Here is a 25452-nt window from a genome sequence, read left to right as displayed (position 1 = left end):
ACAATGTCAAATGGGACATACTTTTGCAATAAGCTCTGTTGACATGTGTTAACCCACACAGACCACTGAACTGACCTGACTGAACTGCTTCCACTAGCTGAGCTAGGCTTACCTCACACACTGTAGCAAGAAACGTTAAGAAATCTGTAGCTGAGGGACTGTAATTTTCCGTGTTTGTACATTTTCACTTATGCACTTATAAGCAGGTGGTGCAGTTAATTTATTTCCTTAACAAATACAGATTGTGGCTGTTCAGAGGTTGGAGCGTGGGCAGCGGATTGTGTTAGAAAGCTACCAGCAATCACTAAAGTCACATGATGTCAGTTTTTCAGTGTTGTAATTTTTTTTGTAAGTATAGCTGGATACTTGTGACTTGTTTTTATTTAGGGTTTGGAAATTCATGTGCAGGATTCAAAGATTGGCCTATCATTTTGGTAACATTAATTTTTGTATTTATTGAAATAATTTCCTATAGCAAACTATTCCACGTCCGGCCAGTCACGCAGACTGATGTGTACAGAGCAGATGCCAAGGAAATTCCAAGGATATTCCAGGTACTTAATAATAAATAAATATCTCTAATGTAACACACATGGTATATCACATTGTCAAAAATATTTTCATAACTTTATCAAATGAAGTAATTACTACAAAAGTGTTGAAAAGATCCATTCTGGTGTAATAAACCCCTCAATCTTTCTAATTAGATAATTACTCTGAATATATGTTTGTCATATAGGAGTACTGAGGTTATTTTGCCTTGATTCTAGATTCTATATGCTAATGAAGGAGAGAGCAAAAAGGAACAGGAATTTCCTGTGGAGCCTATGGGAGAGAAGTCAAATTACATTTGTCACAAAGGACATGAGTTCATACCTACTCTTTATCACTTTCCAACCAATTGTGAAGCTTGTATGAAGCCGTTGTGGCATATGTTTAAACCTCCTCCTGCTCTAGAATGTCGTCGTTGCCATATCAAGTGTCACAAAGACCACATGGATAAAAAAGAAGAGATTATAGCACCTTGCAAAGGTAATTAGCAAGTATTTGATTGTGTGTACAGTCAAGGAATGACAAAACATTCTAATGTTAGTAGTGGTGTGACACCAACTAAACTTGAACAGGTAGGTTTTTCTTTTATGGGTATGTAGCTGTCAAGCTTCCTAAAGGTATCTACAAGAGGATTGTCTCCCTGCTGTGAGTGAATGGCTTTTAGCTAATTAGGTACATGCGTGCTGTGTTGTCAGCTTCATGCAGCAAAGCATAGTAGCTGTAAGACTGCTCACACTGCTGTGTGTTGTGCAGCATTGCTATGTGACATGATAATGTTAGTGGGAGTTAGGAAATGGATGATATTCAGTGAAGTCACTCCTTGTGATTTAGGCTGTGGTTTCTGGTGATCAGGCATGCCTTTGTGTTACCTTTTCTTGTTTTTTAACATATGAATATGTGTCTTCCGTAGTACTAAACTGTTATCCAGTAAACAAACATGAGGAGGCAATCTCAGCAGCAAGGAAACTTTAAGTTTGGCAAAATCTGCCTCACTTTGCTTTTGATTTCTCTGCAGATTTCTCTTTGTGTTGATTCTGAGAGTATGGTAATCTGACCACTAATTTTTGATGTGGGTAGATGTTTAGAAAAACAACAATATTAATTTTTATTTGAAAAACTATTATTACAGTGTATTATGATATTTCAACGGCAAAGAATCTACTACTGTTAGCTAATTCTACGGAAGAACAGCAAAAATGGGTGAGCCGACTGGTGAAAAAAATACCCAAGAAGCCTCCAGCACCAGACCCCTTTGCTCGATCTTCTCCCAGAACTTCCATGAAGGTACAGCCAAACCAGTCCATTAGACGACCAAGTCGACAGCTTCCTCCAAACAAACCAAGGTGACACAAGAGCTGCTATTTACTTTATTTTAAACATTCTGCAATTACAGTGATACTTGTCAATATGGTCAACTGACCACTAGTGTTGTTGACTACTGATGTTTGATATAATATGTCATATTCTATAAACCTAATTTAAGTTATAAGATCCATTATGATAGTTAACCTAATGCATTGATAATGTATCTTACTGTTCCCCTGAACTGGCAGCTGGTAGGGAAAGTGGGGTTTAACTAGGCAAGGAGTCAGTGAGAGGGTTGTGAAGATATTAAGGAAAAAAAAAAAAAAAGGTTTAGTGACTTTCAACATGGCCACTACTGTACATGATTTGAGGTTGAATTATGATTAGGTATTTGTGGTTCTAATGAACTTAGGAGAGAACTTGGTGCCTTTAAAAAGCAATCCAGAAGGTCTTCCACATACCTAAAGACTGCATGTCTTTTCTTTCATACTGGGTGGTTTTGAGGAATGTGTTGAATTCCTGCCCCATTCTGAGGTTAGAACTGTGACTGAGAATTTGTGTGTTCAAGTGTGATTCATCTGACCAAATGTATGTCTAACTCTGCTTACAGTTGGTATGTAGGAAGAGTTGGTTTTAGAATTGAATTCACAACATCCTAATGAAGAAAGGGAGCATAAAGCACTCTTGGACATCCACAGCAAAAAATTAGTTCAGATGGATCTCACTTTTGCATCTCTGCCCATGCAGGTTCCACAGTGTGGTGCCATTTTCTGCAGCAGGAGGCATCTGTGTGAGCATCACTCATGCTTTTGGAAAGAGCTGGTAGATGGGAAGTGGTGGTCACCATTTGGACAAGTAGTTGGAGCACTTGCCAACGGGAGGGAGAATTGGTTTCAATTCCTTATTTAGCCTAGAAGTACTCATGCTTATGTCTCATGTTTCCTAAAAGAGTAGTCTTATCATCAAGTTCCTCTAATTTGGGAAAGAAATATGCACATAAACCCTAGTAATCTTCTATTGGATCAGTTTTAAAGAGCAAAATCCTATGTTGCAGCCATAGAAGTGATAACATTGTACAGATTACAGTTAAGTGATTGCATAGTACAGAATTTCTGGATTTTTCCAGTTTGCATTTTTCTATCACCTCGAGTACTGCACAGTTAGTTAAGAAGGAAGGAACAGTTAAGGTGATAAATATTTAATACTTAATAATACTTAAACATAATAGTTCCTAGTTGTTGACAGCCTGTGAAAGGTTTGGTCTGTCTGACATGCTTTGTTGCAGTGTTCCAGCAGCAATGGACAATCCAACAAAGGTTTAAAATTGTTCCTTCAAGAAGCAATTTGGGAGTGGCTTGTTAGTGCTGGTTTCCTTATCCCTCTGACCAGACTGCCACCAGTGTCTAAGATGGCTGGTTGAAAATTGGGTTGGAAGAGTCACCAGATTTACAGTGGGGAATGTAGTGCAAGAATGCTCAGTGTTGTGATGTTGTTTCAATCACAAAACAGCCTTATGGTAGGAAGAGTTAGATAGTAATAAAAAAAATAATATATATATATATATATTTAATATGTGGAAATACATAGTGAAAGGACTCAAAATAACTTCACTTCCCTCCTAATTTCCGTACAAACTAATTTTTGATGATTTATTTTCCATACTTTAAAAGAAAGTCTGACCTAATAATTTGAATTTTAAATTATTAGATTTTTTGATTATAGCCATGGAGGTGAAAAATTCAATTCCACATTTTAGAGATTAATTATTGAAGGGATTCTTTGTGCAAAATCAATGAAAATATCAACTATTGGATTGAAGCAAGGCAACATTATTCATGACAAGCTGGGGGACAAGTAAAATGCTTTTCTTCTGCATTTTTATGTTCTAATTCATCACCATTATTCTGTTTCTTATTGGTGACATATAAAGGGTATATTTTATAGTCTGATTCTTTTTCCACAGCTGTGCTTGAGTTCTCAGAAAGAAATTTTTCTTGTTGTAGCACCCTTCTTTCAATCTTCATGATGTTTATTTACAGAATGCTTTCAGAACTGTATCTAGCTTGCCCTTCTTTCTATTGTGGTTCTCCTCCACTCCAAATCAGTCTTTAATGATTTTTCCCTAACAGTGTTTTTTTCTATCTTTATATTTAGTAATGGTGGGAAAAAAAGGAGAATGAATATTTTTGCATATAAGCAGTTTTATGCTTGCAGTTAAACTTTCCAAGATAACTTTTCAAATGTACCTGTCACCTCAGGAGTTGCAGATGGGAAAGAACTACAGATGTAGTTCTGTGAGGTCATCTCATCTTAATGCAGGTTTGTCAAAGTTCTGTGGAAATCTGTATGGATGTAAACACTTTAAATTAGAAACCACACACTTAAAAATCTCTGTTACTGCTATAGCCAGTTAATATCTCACCAGTGCTTCCGTGATGTTTTTGTGCAAGCACTTACAGTGTGGAATAGTTAATTTTCTGTTACAAACTTCACTGAGAATGAAGATCCAGTTGCCAGATAAATGTGGGAGCTCAGTGGCTGGGGACAAGCTGGAGATGAGCCAGCAGCATGTCCTGGCAGCGAGGTAGGCTCTGGGACTGCACTAAAGGAGTTCAGCTGGCAGATTAAGGGAGGAGATATCACTCATTATTCTATGGCGAGACACTGCGTCCAGTTTAGAACCCCCAAATTCAAGAAAGACTTTGACCAACTGGTGAAAATCAAGCAGAGGCCACCAGGCCTCTTCCCTATGAGCACAGTCAGCAGGGAGAAGGGCTGGAGAGGCTGGGCAGGCTCCATCCTTGGAGGCTTTCAAGAACCGATGGCTGTACCTCACAGCTGGCCCTGCTTTGAGCAGAAGGTCAGCCGAGAGACCTCCTGAAGAGCATTGGAAGCCACATGGTCCTATAAATGCCATCTGTCCTAGGAACTTTGTCATACAGACTGTATAATTTCTGCATTCAACTAGATTGTGCTAAAAGGATCGTTCCAAAATAGAAAAATCAACTCTAATATAATGCCTAATGACTTCTGTGTTTTAGGAAGATGATAACCACAATTCATATAATAGATTAATATTGAGCCTTTTTAGGGATATATCATTTAAGCGTAAAAACTTCTAAGAGCTGAAATCCCAATAAAAACCGAAACATGCTTTGTTTAAAGCAAGCAATTAACTATAATAAACATTGTAACATGTTTTAGTTAAAATATCCTGAAGGCTTTCTTTAGAATAAAGTTTCCATCTCTGCCACATATGGTTGGCATATAACCCTGATTTCAAATCCACTGAGCTCAGAGGAGAAATGACTAGACTGGATTTCATTTCTTGTAAGTTGAGAAGTTAGTACTTGAGATGTTTGTCTAAAATCCTTCTATAATAGCAGAAAGATGAATGCCTTTAGACAATGATTCATCCCATCCCAAAACGAATGCCTAAAATAGGTGAAATGACTCATTTGCTGAAAAAGCCTGCCTCTCTCTCCTCCATTCTGTGGTGACCATAGAAGGAGCATCAGCAGTGATGCATAGAGAACACGGTGATACATCCTCTTTTTTTGGCATTGCCCAACGTGAAATAATGAGCTGCAGGACAGCTGTGAAGTATAATCTCACTGTATTTGTTTGTGAATTCAGATGACGCTGTTCTGTTTGATGTTCTGTTCAACAACCAAATTACTGAGTTTTGCTGGAAAAATTTAGTCTTGCATTGTTGTCTGGAAAGGGGCGGCAGCTGAGCATAAAACTGCACCTGGGTCAACAACAGCTGCAGCAAAACAGCAGCTAATTTTATGAAATGTAAATGTTGGTCTTTCCTACTGAAAATTTGGGGAAAAAATCAATCTGGGAAATCTCTGGTAGAATTTAATGATTTGTGAGATAAATTTCCTTCGAATACAGCATTCGTGGCGTACATGAACGGTAACTGAATCTTCATATTCCATGGTACGCAAAGGAAGGAGCACACCTATTTTAAGACAGTCTTATATAGAAAGGTTTAGTGATAACAAATGGAATTTTGAAGTCTCTTCTGTAAGAAGCGTGACACACATTAAATATCAAACCCTCCTGTTGCAGATTACTTGATCTGGCATTTAAAGACTGGGATTGGTCATTTGATGATGTTGATGATATTGATGGTGATGATGATGATGACGATGTTTTTGATTTCTGAAGAAGTATAAGGGGTAAATCTAAATAGTGAGGAATGGATTTGTTTGCCTTTGAATACAGCATGCTATGTTGGATTTTGTTTCTCAAAGTAGAGAAAACACAAGATCTCATTTTAATATTTTTTACAGCAAAAATGAGATTCTGTTGATGGTGACAAATTTTAGAGGACTTATTTTCATTAAAATGATGGTTTTGCCTTTTCAATATTCTTATTTTTCTAATTTTAGATCTTTGTTCAAAATTCATGTCTGCCTGCCCCCAAAACAAAATACCTGTTGTTGTCAGAGTAGCTGTTCATCCGTAGTGCTAATACTAGTAGTATTAGTAATCTTAGAAGTGCTAACCTCTGCAAATAATTTCTGAAGCCTAAGTGGGAGGTTTTAAAAGTTGAATATTTACCTGAATTAGAGTCAGTATTTACAAATGCTTTTCTTTTCTTAAACTTTTAAGATGAACTCACTTGTCCATGGCTAGCAGACATGAAATCCCAGGAGTTCTGCATTTTGCTTTTTCTACCTGTGTTGTGAAGTGAATTTGACTTGGCTTCTCTTTGCAGTGCTGTGCTTTTTGGGTACCTAACAATGCATTTGAAAACTATGTAAACAAGCAGGCTTTGCAGCTTCTGTGACACGGTTTCCTTGAGTGCTTTAGAAAAGATACAGCTGTTCTGTTGGTCTAATTTGCCCTGTGGCTTACTCAAATATGCAACGTGAATGTACTGGAAAGAGTTAATGAAATTATTTCATAGTTCTCAATGTTTAGTCGTTTTACATGTTGCGTTTACACTGCAGAAAAACCTAAATACTAAAATGTGACCTCTTAAGAATTTTTCTAAATAGTCCGTAGGTGTGTCTCAGCTTTATAAAAGAATGGGCAATGACAGCACCGCAAGGGCTGTGCCTCAGCTATGGACTCAGTTGAGATACCAGCTCATTACGTTAATTAAATATAATGCATCTTTATGTATAAAAAACCTTTAAATTACTGATCTTTCATAACTCACTATTAAATTATGCTATTGTACTTGACCCTCGTATATTACAAGGGGGGTTAATTGATTTGGAATTGTAATGCGTAAGGATGCACTATACTTGAGTAACGTGATGCTGTTGAATGCAGAGGAATGACTTCTCCCAAGTATGCTGATGAGCCCAACTTAAATGAAGGTTTTGGGGAAGTATGTTCTTGTCCGATTTTCATTCACTGCCTTTACTGACCAAACTTCCTGCTTCTTTTTCAGCTAACTGCTTTCCGTGAATGCAGACACAATTCAAGGTGATAATTTTCTTCCCGTTACAGCAAGACTGAAACATATCCCAAAATATATTAAAAATATATATTTTCCTGAGAGATTGTGCTATATATATCAGAGGTTTACATTTTTGCTGCAATATAAATTACTAATCTCTGAGGGTTTTCCTGTATTCCCCTGAATGACTGATCAAATGAGGAATGGCTGGTAAATAGTAAAAGGATATGTTAGGTAACCTTTTAAACTCTGTTCCACAAAAGCTTTCTCGGCAAGACACACACACTACATTTCATAAAAGGATTGAGAGGAATGAATATTTAAACTGAAGAAACTGACTTTTCAGCTTTCGTAAAGATGCCACCAGCACGTCTGCAAGAAGAACAGGAGGAAGATCAATCACAGTGATATAGACTGCATCTGTAAGAAGTGACCATTATACTGTGTATATATATTGTACTGTAATACTGCAAGAGGGTTTTAAAAATCTTTCCACTTTATTTTTTTATGCTTATTAATCAGATACCGTTACTTATTGCAGTTGCAACTATGCACTTGTATAAAGCCATAATGTTGAAGTTTATATCATTCATACACGTCTATCAGAAGCTGCACGTCAATGTTAAGCAGCTAGTTTTAAGTTTGAAGTATATACTAGTTTCAGCTTGTCATCATGGGCAGTCCTGTTTTTGCCTAATTGCCTTAATTTAATTTTTTTCAAGTTTTTTGCCCATTCTCTGTATTTAAGGAAAAGAAGGTTTACCAGCTCTTAGGATGCAATTTTGCTTCGTGGCAGAAAAAATAGTGCACTATTTTTACACCTAGTAAGTATATCAATGTCAACCTATTTTGAATGTATATCGACTGGTTTTGAGGGTGGAGAAGTGTTGGTTACAAAAACAATGTCTGATAACATTGGAATTACTAGACCATTTACTTATACGTGTAACTGCTCATCCAGCCCTTTTTACAAACCTCAATATTAGTTATCAACTTATATTAACCCTCATTAAGTGCTATGAAAACTTCATTTTGCCTTGTTTTTGCATACTCTCCTAGATGTGTTTTTATTTCTGAAAAAAAAAAGAGAATATGTGATTATTTTTTACATTTCACAAAACAGTATCCAAGGACTGTCACAAACTTTAAAGAAAAAATAAAACATACTGTAGATGTATTTTAAAATTTTAAATCTGGTTCTCCAGCACATAGCTGTAGGCATAGATAAATATTCCAGTAGTGTGTTTTGAGAACTGATAGGTGGGAATAAAGGGCCTCAGAGGCACTTAATCTGACTTTTTTTTTTTTTTTTTTTTTACTTGGAGTTGTACAAAAAATATAATTTATGTGGGCTCATTCATGATGTGTTCATAATTATCCCAGAAAATGCATGTTTTATACAACTACAGTATGCTATGTTAAACATATTGACAGTAAAAAATGTAGTCTCCTATTTGGTCTCTTTATATATATAAATATATATATATATTTAAAATATATATATATATAAACTATTGTGTGGGAGTGCAGTAATTTAAAATATGATCTAACACTTCAATGAAGGAGGACATTTCACTTTAAAGTTTTGTTTGTTTGTTTTTGTTTTTTTTTTAAAAGAGTGTTGAAATGTTTGGAAGGATAGGACCATGATTTATTTAACACTATCATGAAAGGTGGACTTGGAAACACTGAAATACTGAAAATGAATAAATATATTTGCATTTTGTAACCTCTACTACAGTTCATCTTAACAGAGCCAGAATGTATTCAGTCTTCTATTTATGCACTCGCAAAGTAAAACGTTGTTTGTGGGTTCTTAAATCCAAACCTAAAACTTGCATATCATTTCTGTTAGGTATTATAACCCAATGCACAGCTACGGTGTTTTTTCCCTGCTTGTTTTGATTTACAGAAGTACGGTATATTTTTAGGTAATGCAGATTTGCATAGAGTACAACATTAAAAATGTATACAGTAAAACTGTTTCCATTCACTGAATGCATAAATATTTTATATATATATATAAAAAAAATGTTACATTGTGGGAAGTTCTATCCTTTTCTGAATTGGAGAGTATTATATATATATTTTTAAATAAACTATTTGAGTAAGGTAAAATAGTTCCTGAACTCGACAAGCTGGTAATTAATTAAAATATTTAAATACATAGGCAACTACTGCGGCAGATATGTGAGAGGCAAAGGCTGCTCAAAAGAAAACCAAGCAAAGGCTGTGTGTGGAGGAAGGGCAGGCTCAGCGGAGCTGGTTTGGCAGGCCGTCAGGTACTGGGGATGGGTCTGGTGCACCTTCTCCGCATGGCTTGCCCTTGTTCACTGGGAATCCCTGGGGCCCTGTTAAGCCTGACATTTTTGTAAATGTACTGTATTATAGTATTTATATATTCTATACTTAGATAAATGAGTTATTAGCTACTTGTACAGCAGGCTGTATTGAGAAGCTATCACAGAATGATACAGGCTCGCAGGGAACACTGGAGGTCCTCTGGCCTGACCTCTCCCTCAGAGCAAGGCCAACTTGGAACAGGTTCCCAAGACCTGGTCTATTTGAGTTTTGAGTGCCTCTGGGGATGCAAGTACCATAGCATTTCTCAGTTCTCCTTCATGCAATCCTGTCTCAAAGGAATGGTGTGGGCCACACTGAGCTGTAACATGGAGACAATTTGGCCAGTGGTATGAGCTGAGCAAACCTTGTTTTGTACCCAGGACAGAAAAGGGAAAACAGTTCCCTCTGTCCTTCTCACTTGTCCTTCTGTGTGAGATGGGGCTTCCATCTGCTGAGCTGTGGACTGCGAAGAACTCTTTACCATTAGTTCCTGGGGATTGTGTTGTTTCCTTTTTGTCTTGTAGTAACCATTTAAAATTCTTGAGGTGTGGAAAATATTACCGGACTAAGGAATAGTTGTTTTAAAGTCACTGAAGTTTAAACACTTTTGTAACAGGGCTGTTGCAGCAAACAGGACATTTTTATGGCCTGGCTCAATCTATCTATAGAAATTCTCTTATTCCAAGTCCTATTGTTTCGCAACAGTGCACAGATGGCATAGCCAAGCTGCAAATTAACCTTCTGGAAATATCAGGGGTCAGACCGGGAGCCAGAAACTCAAGACATTCATGGGGAAGTTGCTGTTTGGTTCCCATCCAACAGCTCACCAGCACAGAAACTGGACAGGAAGACCCCATCAGAGCAGTGTGTGTCAGCTGTCACAAGGGCCTTCCTGAAAGATTTCCACTTCTGTCCTAGTTGTGTACTGCACTTTCCTATTTCCAGGGACTGCTGCCAAAGCTCAGCCCCTCACAGCAATGCTGGGTACATCAAGCTTGTGTAGGACAGAAAACTTTGTCATTCTTGCTCTTCTTAGCATGATTGATGCTGTAACCAAAACATGACGTGGAACATGGTTCCACCAAGCATTAGGAAACATGCAAGAAGCTCAAGAATCTTGGCAGTCGGCAACAGTGGCCAAATTTAAAACATCACTGAAGTTTCTCTGCAAGTGTCTGAATCTCTTACTAGCTCTCTTGGGGATGCTGAACTTTTGACAGGCATTCAGTGTCTCTCTTAAGTCACCACGGCCAGCAAAGCTGCTGCTAGAAATAATGTGCTTTGTTGCAGGCAGCTTCAGCTGGTTGTTAGGAATTTGAGCATATGTATATATAATCTTGCAATGGCACTATAAACTACTTTAGAGATTATCAGTGTCCCATTAGATCATATGGTTTTGCTTGTTGCTTTGAATTATCCTTTATGGGGATAATTCAAAGTGGGAAGGAGTTTTCATCTGGATCTCCGTAAAAGATGTTGGCAGAGCAGTTCGAAGACTAATTCATACTTTTTGTTAAGTTACCTATAAAGTAGACAATGTTGTACTCAGACACACTCATCTAAAACATGGGACACGTCTGCTGAAATGTATGGGAACACTGTCTAAACACATCCAGTCTAGTTCACTCCAGAAATTACTACAATGAATGTAAAACCATAGTTCCAAGATACTAATGAGAGGAACTGTAATTTATTAGCACAGGGCTGCTAATTACCAGGTCTTGTTATAAAGATTGGGGTTTTGGATCTTTGCCCCTTGGAAGGCAGGAAGTATTGCTTTAGCAGGGTACGAATGTCAAGTTACTGTCTAATACTTGCTATTGCAAGTGTGCAGCTAGATTTGATCAATACTGCTCTTGTTTCATTAATCTTACAGAAGCCACAAGATTAAAGTGATCTTTCAAAATGAAAGTTAAAGAACTGCTGTACGAGGGAGCAAAGTTATGAAGCCTTAACTGTATGTATTCCTGCATAACTAAAGAACTCTGGAAAGAAACCTCTTCCCCCTGAAACGAACGGGAAGAGAGCAGCAGTTTTATGTCCGTTTGGCCCTTTTTTGGTTGCTTGGAGAAGCTACGTAGCAATGCCTTCACAACCAAGGCAACTGAGTGTGACACTTCAGTCGTATCACCCCCATTTTGAGGTCTAGGCCTTGAACGTTCAGAAATGTGAGCCTGCTTGTACGTGTAGATTTACACCGTCACATCCCAGTGTGTCTCTTAGGTAATCCAGTTCATCTTGTCATTTGTCATCACCCCTTCCAGCTCTCCAGGAATTCTCTCCCCCAGGATGCTGTTGCACCATTTGGTAAGCACAGCCACCAAACAAGGAGTGCACAAGGCCTGCGGGATCACTGCCAATCCTCCTTGTTCCCTCAGCTTGCCAGCTGCTTGGAGCTTAAGCACTAAATTGCCCTGTTAGCGACATATCTCAGTGAGTGCTACTTTTCATTAACAAGTGAATTGGTGGAAACATTTTTTTTGGAGTTTTCTGAGATATTTAACACCTTCACTGTTCTGACAGAGCCAGGAAGCCCGCTGCTTGAACACCCTTACATTCGCTGGGCCCAGTGGGGTCTCTGTAACCGTGTTCTGTCTTTAAGACAGGCTTTGGAAGCTAATCTTGGAGCTAGGTGCAGGCCACAGGTAGGTCTGCAACTTCAAGACTCATGTTGATTTGCTGGGTCCTATGGTTCCATGAACCTGTGTGATGTTGTCTGGTGTATTACAGCCTTGTTGTACTGGAGGATGACCGGGATTCATACAAACATTGGTAGGATCTGTGTGGCTGCATGTCCACTCTGGAGTGATGGAAGAGCTTGATAAATGCAGTATTGGAGCTCCCCTGTACCATTCAGAGCTACAGCAACCTGAGTTTTGTTACTGGACAGGTGAGCATACACCCAAGCTTATAAAAAAGCATCAGCATCACTGAAGTAAGAAAATATCCTGAAGATCAGAAAGACCACGAGAACTGCTGTTAAGTCCTGCTGATTGTGCACTTCAGGGAAAACAATTTAAAGTCTCCCAAGATGAGTCATTCTGGAAGTCAGCTCAGTGAAATCTGTATATAGTCAATACCTCAAAGGCAACAATTTCTTTACAGTAAGTGCATAACTTAAAAATATGTTTTACACGGGCTCAATTTTACCCTTCAGTAGAGTGCTGACTGTGCTTTACGTGTCAGGGGGACACTGAGGCATAGGAAGCAAATTTTTCCATTTATGCTTTTAGTATAGTATGAGACGGGTCAGCACCTTGGTACTGCTGACTAATGTCCCCAAAGTCAAAAGTGGAAATTATGTACATCCCAAAGCAGGCATATACACAGAAGACTTGCAATTACAGTAAGCTGGTAGGTAAAATTATGTTTTAGCATGGAGCCACGTTACTATTCAATTTGAATCATTATTAGCTGGCTTTTCTTGTCACATTTAGCCTAGTGCAGATTCTGTCCTTTGGTTTCCAGAATACTTGACAGATAAAACAAGGTGTATACCCTCTTACAGTGCTCTTCCTGTGAATAAATAATACCACATAATATATAGAAGTACTTGTTTAAACCACTGGCAGTTGAACAACAGCAAAACAGTGATTAATTGGTAGGTTCTTGAGTAATGTTCATCGTGGCTCTTGGACACCTATTTGACCCTAACAGACATTATATCTGAAAAATCTTAAGTGTCCTGGAGGAGTGAAGCTCAAATACAAGCAAATTAAATTCCAGCAAAAACTAAGAATTTAGTAGATTTAATAACACCCAATTCTATGGTTTTATTTTTTTCTTTTCCAACAATTTTCAGCTTCCTTATATACCAAACTGGGGCATTGTTCAGAACATTTCATGTTCTGCTACATACATGAATATGAATCTCAACTATCAGTGATCTGTGATTATCAGTGAAGAATATGGAATGGAATGGAATAAATCAGCCTGAAGAGAATTATAAAGGAAGTAATTTATTCATCATCAAAAATGCATGGCTGGGAAACCACCCCATTTATGTTGATCTCCACAATTCTGATAATTCTTCCTGTGAGCTCTGAGTGGTGGGGGAAGAGCAATGTAGAAGACCTAATGAAGGCTGCCTGAGACTTGTTAGCTAATTGTGGATGATTTTCTCCAGAGTCCATCTGCTGTAAAAGCCTCCTTCTGGACTCCAGCAGTTACAGTGCAAGTCCCATTCCCCACCCCTTTCTGTCCTGTTTTGTTGGATTGCTTTAGCAGAGCCAGGTTAGGAAGCAGCTACATGCACACACAAGCCAGCAGACAAGGCTCAGGGACAGGGAGTTCTGAGTCGTCCAAGCAATACAATCTTTTCCTGGATTAGAGCAATGCAATGAAACACACCCATGTCTACGTGGTCTTACTCTGTGCAAACCACCAAGTGTTAGGGATGCCTGAAAGGAAGGGAGGTGCCTGTATGCGTTTGTATACAACTCCTGTTCAGAAGTAGGCTTTTGGGAAAAGTTAAACCCATTCAGTCTTCTATTGTCTACATCTAAAACTGCAACCTGTTCTCTCTGGAATCCTGTCCTCTTTTTTTTCTTTCTCTTTTCTTTTTTTTTTTTTTTGGATACCGCATGTCATGATAAATGTCTTCTCTTTCATACTGTTAAACTGAGCTTTGTCACCAAATGATCCATGCCACCAAGCTTATCCATTACCAAATGCATAGCTCATAGCTCATAGCTGGAGAGGTTTGGGGTTATTCTCAAATTTCAGTAGGCTGTACTAGAATTCAAGTTTTGTACTGTCACGGGCAAGAAAATGCATACTTTTTGAAAGCCCCAGGAGACCCCACACCTTCCAAGCCAAGAAAAGCTGGTTTAGCCTGTCAGCAGGTTGTGAATTGGTGCGAGTAGGTGCTGGGTGTGTAATTCAGCGCTTCAACAGGCTCTGTGACTGGAGAAGTGTTACTTCCAGCCCTGTGGATAAAAGTTACTCACTAGCTGACCACAGTAAAACAGGTCCAAGATGCTACTCCTGCGTGCCTTTGGCCAGCTGCTGCACTTGCTTGCATCCACCCTGGTACCACTGAATGACAAGTTTAACAAGATTTGTCCTCCCTATCTTGGCTAAAGCTATTGCCTTTAATCCAGCTACTTGGGAAGATTATGGTTTACGTACTGGAGGGAGCTACACTTCCATGGGGCTTGCCCAGGACTTGACCATGTTTCTACCTTAGAAAAATTAAAGACATTATTCTCCATTAGAAAAGAAGAGAAAGAAAGAGAGAAATAAATTAAAAGTATGTGAAACTACCTGCTGCTACCTTCTGATTTGTTCTATATCCCATGCAGCTTGAGCGACAACTCCTGGTCCAGCTTTCCAAGTCCACAGAATTACTTTACTTAAGTTTGTGGATTATCCGGCCGTTTCTTTTCTTTATTTCCCACAATTTTCCAAGATGATTTATTCTAGATATATTAAGTAACCTGTACAGAACCTTTCTTAAATGTACTTTCAACATTTTATGGTGAAAAAAACAAATGCTGATCATCGAGCCAAAAAATGCTCTTTATTTTGCTACAGCATCACTCAGGAGTATGAAAGACGCCAATAACTGGGTTTTGTCTCTAAGCAAATCTTTCTCTAACAAGAGGCTTTTAAAAAAAAAGGAGATGAGATGTGTTTTTTTTTCCTTTAAGATGCTGGAGTTCTTTAGCGTTTTACAGGTTGATACACAGACTGATGCTTTGAATATTAAGATGAAAGCTGCCCATTCATGACCTATAAAGAACATTTTATTTTCTCTCCAAAAACAGAGACAGAATTAAAAATTGAATGCATAGTGAAAATTCACTGTAAGAATGACATGAATCAATCATGATTAACACCATTTATTAACATGACCGGGAAAATGTATAACATGCCACCTGCCACCAAATTATTCAGACCAGTTCAGATATTTAACACAGCTTTAGTAAATCAATAGCAGAATGTTTACAGTTACTCTCTCAACCACCATAGAAACTTCCGAGCATTTATACAGATTTATTGGAGCAGTAAAAAAACTAATCTTTTAACTTGCTCTCAATAATGTGAGATACATGAAATCGTATGTCCACAGACATACTTCTTCCCACCCCAAAACCAGAGCTTACAAAGCAGCTGTATTTTCTGATAGTCAAGGTCTCAGTGAGATTGCAGGGTAGGCTTTTCTCCCCGTGTAAACTGGCTTTTGCAGATCTTGCTGCTCTAGTAGAGTCCAAAGGTTTAGCACGTTGCAAGGAAAGCCTGCCTCAAACACAGTCAATGGAGTCTTCCGAGTCTTCCCATAGTTTTCAAGCATGTCAGGATCAAGGGTGCCTGGGTTTTAGCATGCCGATCAAAAGTAATACTATAAAATCTCTTCTGAAAAGGCCTATTTTTTTCATTTTGGAGAACATAATGAGAGATGAATGGTTACTGTACTACTCTGGTTACTTCTGTAACTTTTGGCTGGAACGGTACTACCTCCAAAAATAAAATCCTGCTACAATATTCAAGAATATACTTTTCCCTATTTAAATATACCTACTACTAACCGATTAAAATCTCCAAAGTAAAAATTCAATGGAAGTCTTCAAATTCTTCGGGACAGACAGGTTAAAAAGTAATAAATCATGGAGTAGTATCATCAAAAAACACTGGAGATGAGTTTGCCTTGATGCATCAAGCTGCCCTTGTAAATGGGTCACTGCCCATATGGATTGCATTTCGAGACTGGGCATCAGTTCAGGACTTCTGCTTGAACAGTATTTTTAACTCTGTAGCTCAAAATACCATTCATTTCTATACCTTCCAGTTTCTTCTGTTCCCAAAACAGTTTATTCCTGAATGTTCAGGTTGAAAAAGAAGAATACATAACTGAGTTTTTGCTCTTATAATAAAAACTCAGTATAGAAACAGAAAATTTCTACACTTTTTTCTATACATTATAGAAAATGACCAGGGGTATCCTGTATCAGCTGTATACATTGTACTGGTTAAGTGTTGCATGCAAGCACTGCAGGCCCAGCTGGATTTGTGACTACGTAAAACACCTTTACAACATTATTCTGAATTGGGCCTTTTATTCAGATTTTCTTCATCCTAAAATATAGATGGTTAATACCTAACTTAACTGGGATGCTTGCAAGAAAAAGACAAGCATCTGTTGTTTTCAAACTTGCAGCAGATGCAGAAAGACGAGTTGATACGTTGGCAAAAAATAGCTCTTGTATAATTGAATAAAATAATTGGTTCTGTGTAATCAGAAAGTACTGCAGTGGTAGGAGAATATATAAACATCTAAATACAAAATACCTTGTCCATTTAGTAAAAAACTCCATAGAAAATGTGGTATCAGTAAAACTTCTCTTAAATAACCAATAAAAATACGCTGCTTAAATTAAGTATCTTAAAAGAATTATTTCTAAGAGAAAATAAGCAGGAATGTACTAAATATGTTTAGAGATAAAAATGAAGCTTAAGAGAGAGAGCTGCCTCAACTTTAGTTTTGTTGTTTAAGCTTAATTATATCTGTTTACTCATTTGGTTTTTATGTTGTGTGCTGATGTGTCTTCTAATCAGTCTTTTTAGTTTTCCTGTAGCGCAGAATTGTGACTGTGACCCAAATATTGAGAATGAGCATGGTTATGAAACGGATGAGAACTAAAAGGGAAAAAAAAAGAAAATCTTGTAAGCGTAATTCCAAAAAAAAATCAACTGCTGTCATTTTCAGAAGACACGTTGTTTTGTAAACTTCTCCTGGTGTACAAATTGGCTGGTTCCCATTCTGCAACTCATTTCAGCCAATTGGTTTAAATTACCATGTTCCGGAACCCAGAACTTCTCAAAGTAAACAGAGCAGAAAAGAGCATTTCACATTTGCAAGCAATATCTGAAAATAATACATCTTTAATTGTTTTGTAACAAAACCAGCAAAATAGCACAATTCTGAGTAGCCTCATAAAAATTTATATTTACACCTAGCCTTAAACTTGGAGCCGCAGCTTCTGTGTCCTTTATGGTTGCGTGTTGTTTATAATAGAGATTCTCTACTGCCATCTGTTAAGCTTACACTTTGGGGATACAGGAAATACTTGTATCTGTCAGACTTTAATGAGAGGAAAAAAAAAAAAAAACACAAAACAAAACTGTTTTCCAGTATCTTGATTAACTTTCACATTGTTTTTAAATCAAAGGAAGCAGAGTATTACTACCTTTGAGACCACAGTTTGAAGTACAGGTACATCTAATACCCGTGTGGGAGATGGAACATTGACAGAAATGTACGTGAAACCTTGCTTCACAAATAAGTCATCTTTGACAGTTTCATATGCCTGCATGAAACCGAGATAAACACACCGAACTGTTAAGTGCTAGAAGTTAACGTGAAACATTTTCCATTAGAGCTGCATAGTGTCAATGTTTGCTGCCATCTCTTTCATGTTCCAAAGTGTGCTGTGTTATATTTTCAAAAGTCGCTGTAACCAGAGCCAGCTTTACTTTCAAGTGATTTGGTTTTACTAGCACTGTCAAGACAGCATTTTCTCCCTTCCTTCCTCTCCTCAACATACCTCTCACCTGTAATCTGCAGAGGTGTGTAGCTGTGGCTGAACTGGGCTCAGATCATACTTCTGCCATAAGCATTATGCCAGTTCTTTGGCGATCCAGTTAACTGCATGGCCCCATACACCTTTAGCCAGGCATACAGCAGGCAGCACGCACAAGGGTGGAAATAAGGAATTGAAAAGGGGACTTGCTTTTCCAGTGAAAGAGCCATTTTAACTGCTTGTAAAACTAGAGCCTTACTGTGCTGCAGAGGACTGCTCAAACAAAAATACACTCAGATGATGTTTCTGCTGGAATTTCTAGCTTTGAACAAGAAAAAGAATCCACCAGATAAAGTATAATGTGATTCTGTTACTGTTCTTGCATCTACTGACTCTTGATTTTGATAAACCTGCTGCACTCTTTAGTTCTTTCAGTTTTCTTGGGATCACACTTTTTCACAGGATGATAAGAAGATGTTAAATAAATTTTCTTTATAATTATATTAGCTGCAAAATATTTATTTTAAGCCACTTTAACTGCTTTTACGAAGCAGTTAAAAACTACTATGGCAGCTATTAGTCTGGAAGGTAAACTGTTCTCATACTCACCTGAGAGATCATTTGTAGTCACTACAGTTGTAAATATTCTTGCTGTAAATTGGAGGAATTGTGGTTAGTGGATTAGATACAACATGCTTATACTTTCATAAACTGATGAAATCTCTGTTTCACAATAGCAGATAATATGGCATGAAAATATATGTTGTATACACGTTGCCACTTTTAGTGGATTGACTGGTTTCGTCCCAGAGATCAAGCTCTCACAGCTGAGTGGCACTGTACTAAGGGCCTTTTTTAATTAGAAAATAATTGATAGAGATATATAAAAAATCTGTCCCTAAATAGGATGTGGTCAGTGTTTACTGCTTCTCTTTCAGTTCTCCCCCCTCCTTCCACAGTTGATACTGGGTTACACCCACAATTGAGTTAGTGTGACAACCTTTGTAAATGTTCACCTGCATGCTTTTAGGCTTCTGCAAGTATGAGGAATTCAGTTTCCCTTCCCACAACAAATCTAAATGCTAATTATTTCACATCCGGAACAGGGAACCATTTACAAGGATTACTACCATTGTTCAGCTGACATACCACAACTTCTAATTATTGACTTACAAACACTGGTTTCACAGGGAAATAGATTCAGCAGTGCTATGTTTTACAGTAAGGATATTTTAAACAAGGTTTGTGAATATGACAAAGGTATTTCTGATAAACAGCTGTAGAAATGTTTATGCTGGCCACTAGGTAATTAACATATGAACTGCACAACTCCCTGTTCTTGATATATTCTTAAATTCTCTTTTGTTGATAAAAAGTATTTACATGGAGACATAATTAAAGGTATTTAGCATTAAGTATAATTTGTAGATGGCTTTTAGAATTAGTGTTGTTTGTTGACATAGCTACAAAATTTAGCACCTTTTCATGATGGATCAGTGGTAATTCTATTGAATTCTAGAACACTGAAATCTTTTCTTCATGAAGGCACTCTCAATTATTTCATCTGCATCGAGATTCTTTGACCATTTTTGCATGTTTTCTAAATCCAGGTGGCACTCTGACTCAGCTAGTGTCAATAATACTTGATTGACTGTGGTATCTGAGTCTCAGCAGTCAGCACTAAGTGAAACTGCATTAGGCAAGATACACATTTGAGTAAAGACCTATTGACAGCATTAGGAGCAAAGATGGCTTCAAAAAATGTGATCTCTGTGCTTTGCACCAAGCTGCCCATCCATAGCTTACTTGCACAGGTGTATGCAGACATGCTCCAGGTCAAGGCGCTCACTTGTCCAGAATCCTTTGTCTGCCAGAGACACCGCAGCTGAGCCAGCTTACTTGCCGCGCTGATGAACGTGCACAAATTCTGAAAAGCACGTAAAGAGAGAGAATGAACCCCTGCCATTGTGCTGAGTGTTAAGCTTATGGCTGTCAGCATATACCTTACTATAAAATCAGACTATTTTTTTTTCATTTAGAATAGAAAAAAAAATATATGCTTTCTTAGTATTTTGCAACTTAAGCGTTACAGTTTTGTACTAAGGAACCGTGAAGCACAAAATTAAAGTTTCCAGAAGCATGGGACTGATTTCTGAGGTACTGCTCAAGAAGAAGCTCAGAGAGCACAACTGCTATTACTGTTGGAAAATAGTTGATTGAGGCAAATATAATACAAGGAGAAAAAAAAAAGCCTCTCAACCTGCTCCTTAAAACTGATTATGAAAGTTAGCTAAAATGAGACTGATGTAGTCTAAACAGCAAGGTTGATTCATACCATCTGTTACCATTACGTCTGGCAAACAAAACCAGAAAAGAATGAGAAAACTGACAAGAATGTGTGGAAAATGAGTCCAATTGGTGGGGAAAAAAATGTAATGAAGGGAAAAGACTATTCAACCTGTCATCTTTGTAAGGGGGATTTTGCAAAGTCCCTCCGTGTGCGTCTTTGGTCAATGCTTGGTTTTCCCTTGTAAGTAAGGATTGGTACTAGACTCAGAAGCTTTTATCCTTATTTGCATTACTTTTTACATTAGCAGTTCCAGTTCATCTGGAATTAACTCTAACTTCCTCTCTTGTGATAAAAAGGGCAAAGACATCTTTAACCTACGAGGGGAATTATCAAATAATAAGTTTTCTTTGGAAATTCTAGGGCTAGATGGAAAAAAGATCTTGTGATATATTTAACACTCCACATTTCAAATGCTTCGACTGATGCTGTGTTCTTTTACCTTTCGTATTAAAGGTCTACCAATGGGGATTATGCCAGTAGGACGTATGAGGACATCTTAAACCTTTGCTACTTTTAGCATTTTTGTGACAAGGTCACACCAGCATTTCTAACACTCTCAACCCAACCCAACACAATTTACATAACTATACCTCAGAACATTCCCCCCCGCCCCCTCCCCCCAGTCTGTAATGTAAGTGCTATGTTTTCAAGCCACACACAGAAGTGAAAGAAACAGCTGTATTTGGAAACTGGTTGTTTGTTCTGAAAGCTGAACTAAATGATGAATTCTTCCAAGTGTAAGGAGAGATTTCAACGATAAAGACTTCCACAAAAAATGATTTAATATGTGGACATGATTTCAAACAATCATGCAGCACTTACCATGGCCAGGTCTATTATCCACTTCCGCAGCGTTAGCACGTACCAACCTCCCCAAAACCTTACAGCATGTTAAGTTTCATAGCACTGAAAATGCCAGGATACCAAAGCTCTCTAAACTGTCTGGGAAATTACTATTTTTTTTAACATCTGGAAATAATATTATTGTATAGTCTATAATAGAGTTTAAATCTGGATAAAACATATTAAGCACCGGTAGAAGCACTAAGTGCTCCTATTTTTCACAGTCCTTGGTTGAACAGTGCCTGGGGTTTCTCAAGACCTGCTCCAATGCACACAGCTTGAGATTTAAGCCCAAATCCTACGTATGTTTTAAAAACGAACACTACTGTCTTTGTCATAGCAAGTACAACCTGCATGGGCAGGAAGCAGAGACAGAAGATTCATGATTTGTACCCTGCATCTCTAGCAAAGATGTAAATTAGGAACAGGTCAGACTCCTTAGCAGTCGTGGGCCTTCTAGCCATAGCCACATGCCAAGTTTACCTCACGCAGAGATCTACAGTGATCCAAGAAATAACTTGGGGATGTGGAATGCACGGTGAGAGGCAGGTGGCTGGATACGATTTCTGACAGTAGTACCAAGCAAATGATACTGCTATGTGAAGAACTACCAAACATGCTACATAAACTAATTGCCAGATTTTAAAGGATACATGGCTGCATAGAGCAAAGCTCGTTTCATGTTTCCATTGAAACGCAGAACAAACAAAAGGAGAACAGCATCTGAAACAGATAAAGGATTGCTTGTCAGAGAAGGGAGAGAGAGGGCCCAAACACTCCTAGACAACAAGAATTAGCTCCATGGGGCACCATGTCTATGGGACACTGGTTTCTTAGAGGTTTGTCTCTCAAATTCAATGGAAGTCGGAAACACTGCAAGCTCCAAAATGAAGCTTTTTGCGAGTCTGGGGTGTTTATACAGCTTCTCCTCCACAGGGTGCCACTGGATAAAGGGTGAGCTTATACTACAACTCCACTGAGTGGATTAATTAGATCTTTCTGCTCTACCTGACCATCAATTTTCATAACACATACAAGAGCTCAATTATACTTGAGATGTTCACTGCCTCTTTCCCCCAACCCCTGCTGGAATCAGTCGATGGATTCACATCATTACAGTGGAATACTCTACCTGCATGCAGAGCCTCTGCATGTAGAAGGAGCCCTGCCTCATTTCCCAAACCACGCTTACAAAGGATTACCTTGTGCAATGAGGATGGGATATTCCAGGTATGTCTGCAGAGGGTAACCATAATAAATCTGGTACCTCAGGAACACGAGGAAGCTGAACAAAAAGACACAAAACAGCATGACTGTACAAAGGAACAGGACAGCTCCTTCACAACTTCTTTTTTATTGTCTTTTAAACTATCTTTTGGTTGTGCCAAAAGGATCCAGATAGGTGTAGCCCCTGCTGTCAAACTGATCAAACAAATATGAACACAAAGCACAGGCCTGATGATTCTATGGTCTATTCTTGTTATCTTCAAATAGAACAAGATGTAGAGAGCTGCCCACACTTCTTGTCAAGGTCTCTGTGTCAGAGTATGAAAGGCATAATTTCATTAATTACAACTGGTGAGAAAGAAACAAAGGTTTCCAGACCTTAAAGACTGCCTTCTCTTTGCATCTGCCTTGGCACATCTGTTATAGTTCTGATTTTTTTTTTAATCTATGTTCATAGTTTCACCTATAAATTAAATAAGCCTTACTGGAGTAAGAAATATTTTCCAAACCATCCAGACTACACTGTTACAAGATTACCTCATGTAGCTGTACTGGTCAGATTGAGAGTCTGCTCTTAACTGCACAAAACAATGGCAATTATTCTCCTTCCTGCTACTTCACAATACAGTATCTAAAAGGAACTGAGCTGTTATCATGCTTTCTTTACTTTCTTCAACTTTCATGCAAGTCCATGAAGTTAGACAGGAACTTCAAAGCTGCAGAGTCTAGAAGAAAACAGAAAGATCTCTGAGGATATACATGAGGAACTGCCTGCCTTTTAGGTAACTGGCTTTTACAATATTCACAATTTGCATATCTGAATTCTGTCCAGAACTGCCGACAAGTCTTATTCCTTGTACTGTCAAATTATAGCCCTTGGCATCGCACCATTCATCTGTGTCACTCCTTTGGCAGGTCACTGCACTGGGTCTCTGCAGAACCATCCCAGTGTGTGCCTGTAGGCCATAACTCTCTGCAGCTGGACCCCAAGTCTTTAAAGGATAAGTAGGCCTACTAAACAAGCAAATAGTCCCAGTAAATGTTTCAAAAAAGCCTCCCTGAAACTTTTCCTGAATAGTTAGTTCTGTCCTCAACACATGGCAGGCCTAGAACCTATGGCAGTGTGGTCACTTACAAAGCCTTTTTAGTATTCACCAACACACATGAAATGGTTTTAAAATGTTACTACGGCTGTTTGCCCGGGACTTTAGGTAAGTCTTCTCTGCTGGAACTAGAATTTGGTTCAGTTCTGAAGTGTACAAAGCATAAACCATGCTCACAAGGTGATGCTTTGGAGTGAAAAACCCTTTGCTAGTGCGGCTCGGCGCTGGCAGCCTCTGCCCAGCCGTTGTCTCCTCCACCGCTTCGCTTGGCACACACAAGATGTCTCAGGGCGCTCTTTTGCACAGACTCATACCCAAATCTGTGCGTGCACGTCCGTGGCTTATTTATTTTCCACTCCGTACAATCCTCTTCCAGCAAGATTTAATAAGCCCAACCAACGTATGATTACTGCAGGCTGAAAAAAACCCTTCCGAGTCAGACAAGGCTTGTAATCTTCTTAAAGAATGATTATATTTTACTTCCTTGGGTGAAAGAATCCTGCCTAACTGGTACCATCACCTGCACGACAGGGCTCATGGACCAGCTAATAACTCGATTATATGGCTTAAATCCCACAGCAGGTATCGTCTCTAACTACACGGGTAGCCTGCGCTGGTCTCACAAGAGTGTCTGAACAGCGCAGTGTTCAGAAATGGGAAGTTTGGGTTAAAAAAAGGTCTGTGCGTCACACGAAGCAGGATGCCGGCTCTGTGGAGGCTGCAGAACCGGACCTCTCTATAAAAAACGCCGCTTTTATAAAACCGAAAGGAAAAGGGCTGGCTTGAGGCAGCACCCCACCCCGCTGCCAGCCGTCAGGGAGAACCGCTGCTGGCTGCGGGGGCGCCTCGGCTGCCCCCTCCGGAGCCCGCAGCCCCTGGGCTCGGCGCTGCCACCCCCCCGACTCCCCTCCCGGCCTCGCCTCCCCTACCCGTGCCCGGCCTTACCCGGCCAGCTCCAGCAGCAGGCTGCCGAGGCTGACCCCCCTCGCCGAGCCGGCCGCCAGCACGGCCGCCAGCTGCGGCAGCTTGAGCACGGCGCACACCGCCCAGGTGCTCCAGTGAGCCAGCTCCAGCAGCGTTGGGGCCATGCCGGCGATGGGGAACCCGGCTCGGCCCGGCACGGCTCGGCTCGCCACGGCTCGGAGGGGCGGGGAGCAGCGCCCGGCCCGGCCCCGCTGCCATGGGGCGGCCCTCACGGAGCAGCTGATGGCGCCCGGGCACCGCCATCTCCGCCCCGAGCTCCCCCGGGCGGCCGCAGCAAGGGCGAGGCCCGGCCCGGCCCCGCTGGGCTCCCCTAAAACCATATACTCCCCTAAAACTGCCCCACAAGGAGCCCCATGCTCGGGGCTAGGAGCTCCGAGCCTGAAATTCCTCCTTGCTGTCCCCCAAAATGACAGTCCCACAGCCATGGTCGCAGGGTGTTCGTGTAAAGGGTCCGCCACAGGTTGCGTTCACCTTGGAGTAGTGGATCTCAGCAGTGCTTTGGGAGATGTTGAGAAGCACAGAGATCGAGGGCGAATTTCGGTTTGCTACCCCAAACTGAAGTCTCCTTCAGCCCCCCAGGTTTTTAGGCCACCCTGTCTCAATCATCACAGTGCCGGCTCCATCAGTAGGCACGGTGTGGTTTTGGCAGTGTCAGTTCTGGTTGTACAGAAATAAAAAATAAATAAGTAAATAAATAAATAAAAAGCTTTAAGTTTCTGAACATTATTCTTGTCAAATAATGAGAGCTGGAGTAGCTTTCCTGGAACATAACACCTACCTACCATACACAGTTGCGCACAA

At 39.5% G+C, this 25452-nt stretch overlaps 2 protein-coding genes across 4 annotated transcripts in view; one reads left to right on the top strand and one right to left on the bottom strand.

The window, feature by feature from the left end:
- Positions 1 to 9106, top strand: part of ROCK2 (Rho associated coiled-coil containing protein kinase 2) — a 103013-nt gene extending 93907 nt beyond the window's left edge. For 2 of the 3 annotated variants that reach the window (XM_084284716.1, XM_084284714.1), the window contains 5 exons: positions 476 to 554; positions 771 to 1032; positions 1682 to 1895; positions 5935 to 6044; positions 7271 to 9106. In XM_084284716.1, coding sequence (XP_084140842.1) covers positions 476 to 554; positions 771 to 1032; positions 1682 to 1895; positions 5935 to 6031 — 652 coding nt within the window. In that variant the 3' untranslated portion in view covers positions 6032 to 6044; positions 7271 to 9106. The remainder of the gene's footprint in view (positions 1 to 475; positions 555 to 770; positions 1033 to 1681; positions 1896 to 5934; positions 6045 to 7270) is intronic. The other variant, XM_084284715.1, reaches the window with a different exon arrangement.
- A 6362-nt stretch (positions 9107 to 15468) lies between these two features.
- On the bottom strand, positions 15469 to 24770 carry SLC66A3 (solute carrier family 66 member 3). The gene is made up of 7 exons (XM_084283485.1): positions 24613 to 24770; positions 22540 to 22622; positions 21991 to 22060; positions 21317 to 21374; positions 19951 to 20071; positions 18754 to 18795; positions 15469 to 17260 (listed from the first exon to the last, which is right to left on the bottom strand). The coding sequence occupies exons 1-7, from the start codon at positions 24753 to 24755 to the stop codon at positions 17172 to 17174; spliced, it is 606 nt and encodes a 201-aa protein (XP_084139611.1). The 5' UTR covers positions 24756 to 24770; the 3' UTR covers positions 15469 to 17171.
- Positions 24771 to 25452: the final 682 nt, after the last annotated feature.

This window comes from Netta rufina (genome assembly GCF_964035555.1).
Source record: "Netta rufina genome assembly, chromosome: 3".
NCBI lineage: Eukaryota > Metazoa > Chordata > Aves > Anseriformes > Anatidae > Netta > Netta rufina.
The sequence above is the reverse complement of the archived record's forward strand: the minus strand, read 5'-3'. Positions and strand labels throughout refer to the sequence as shown.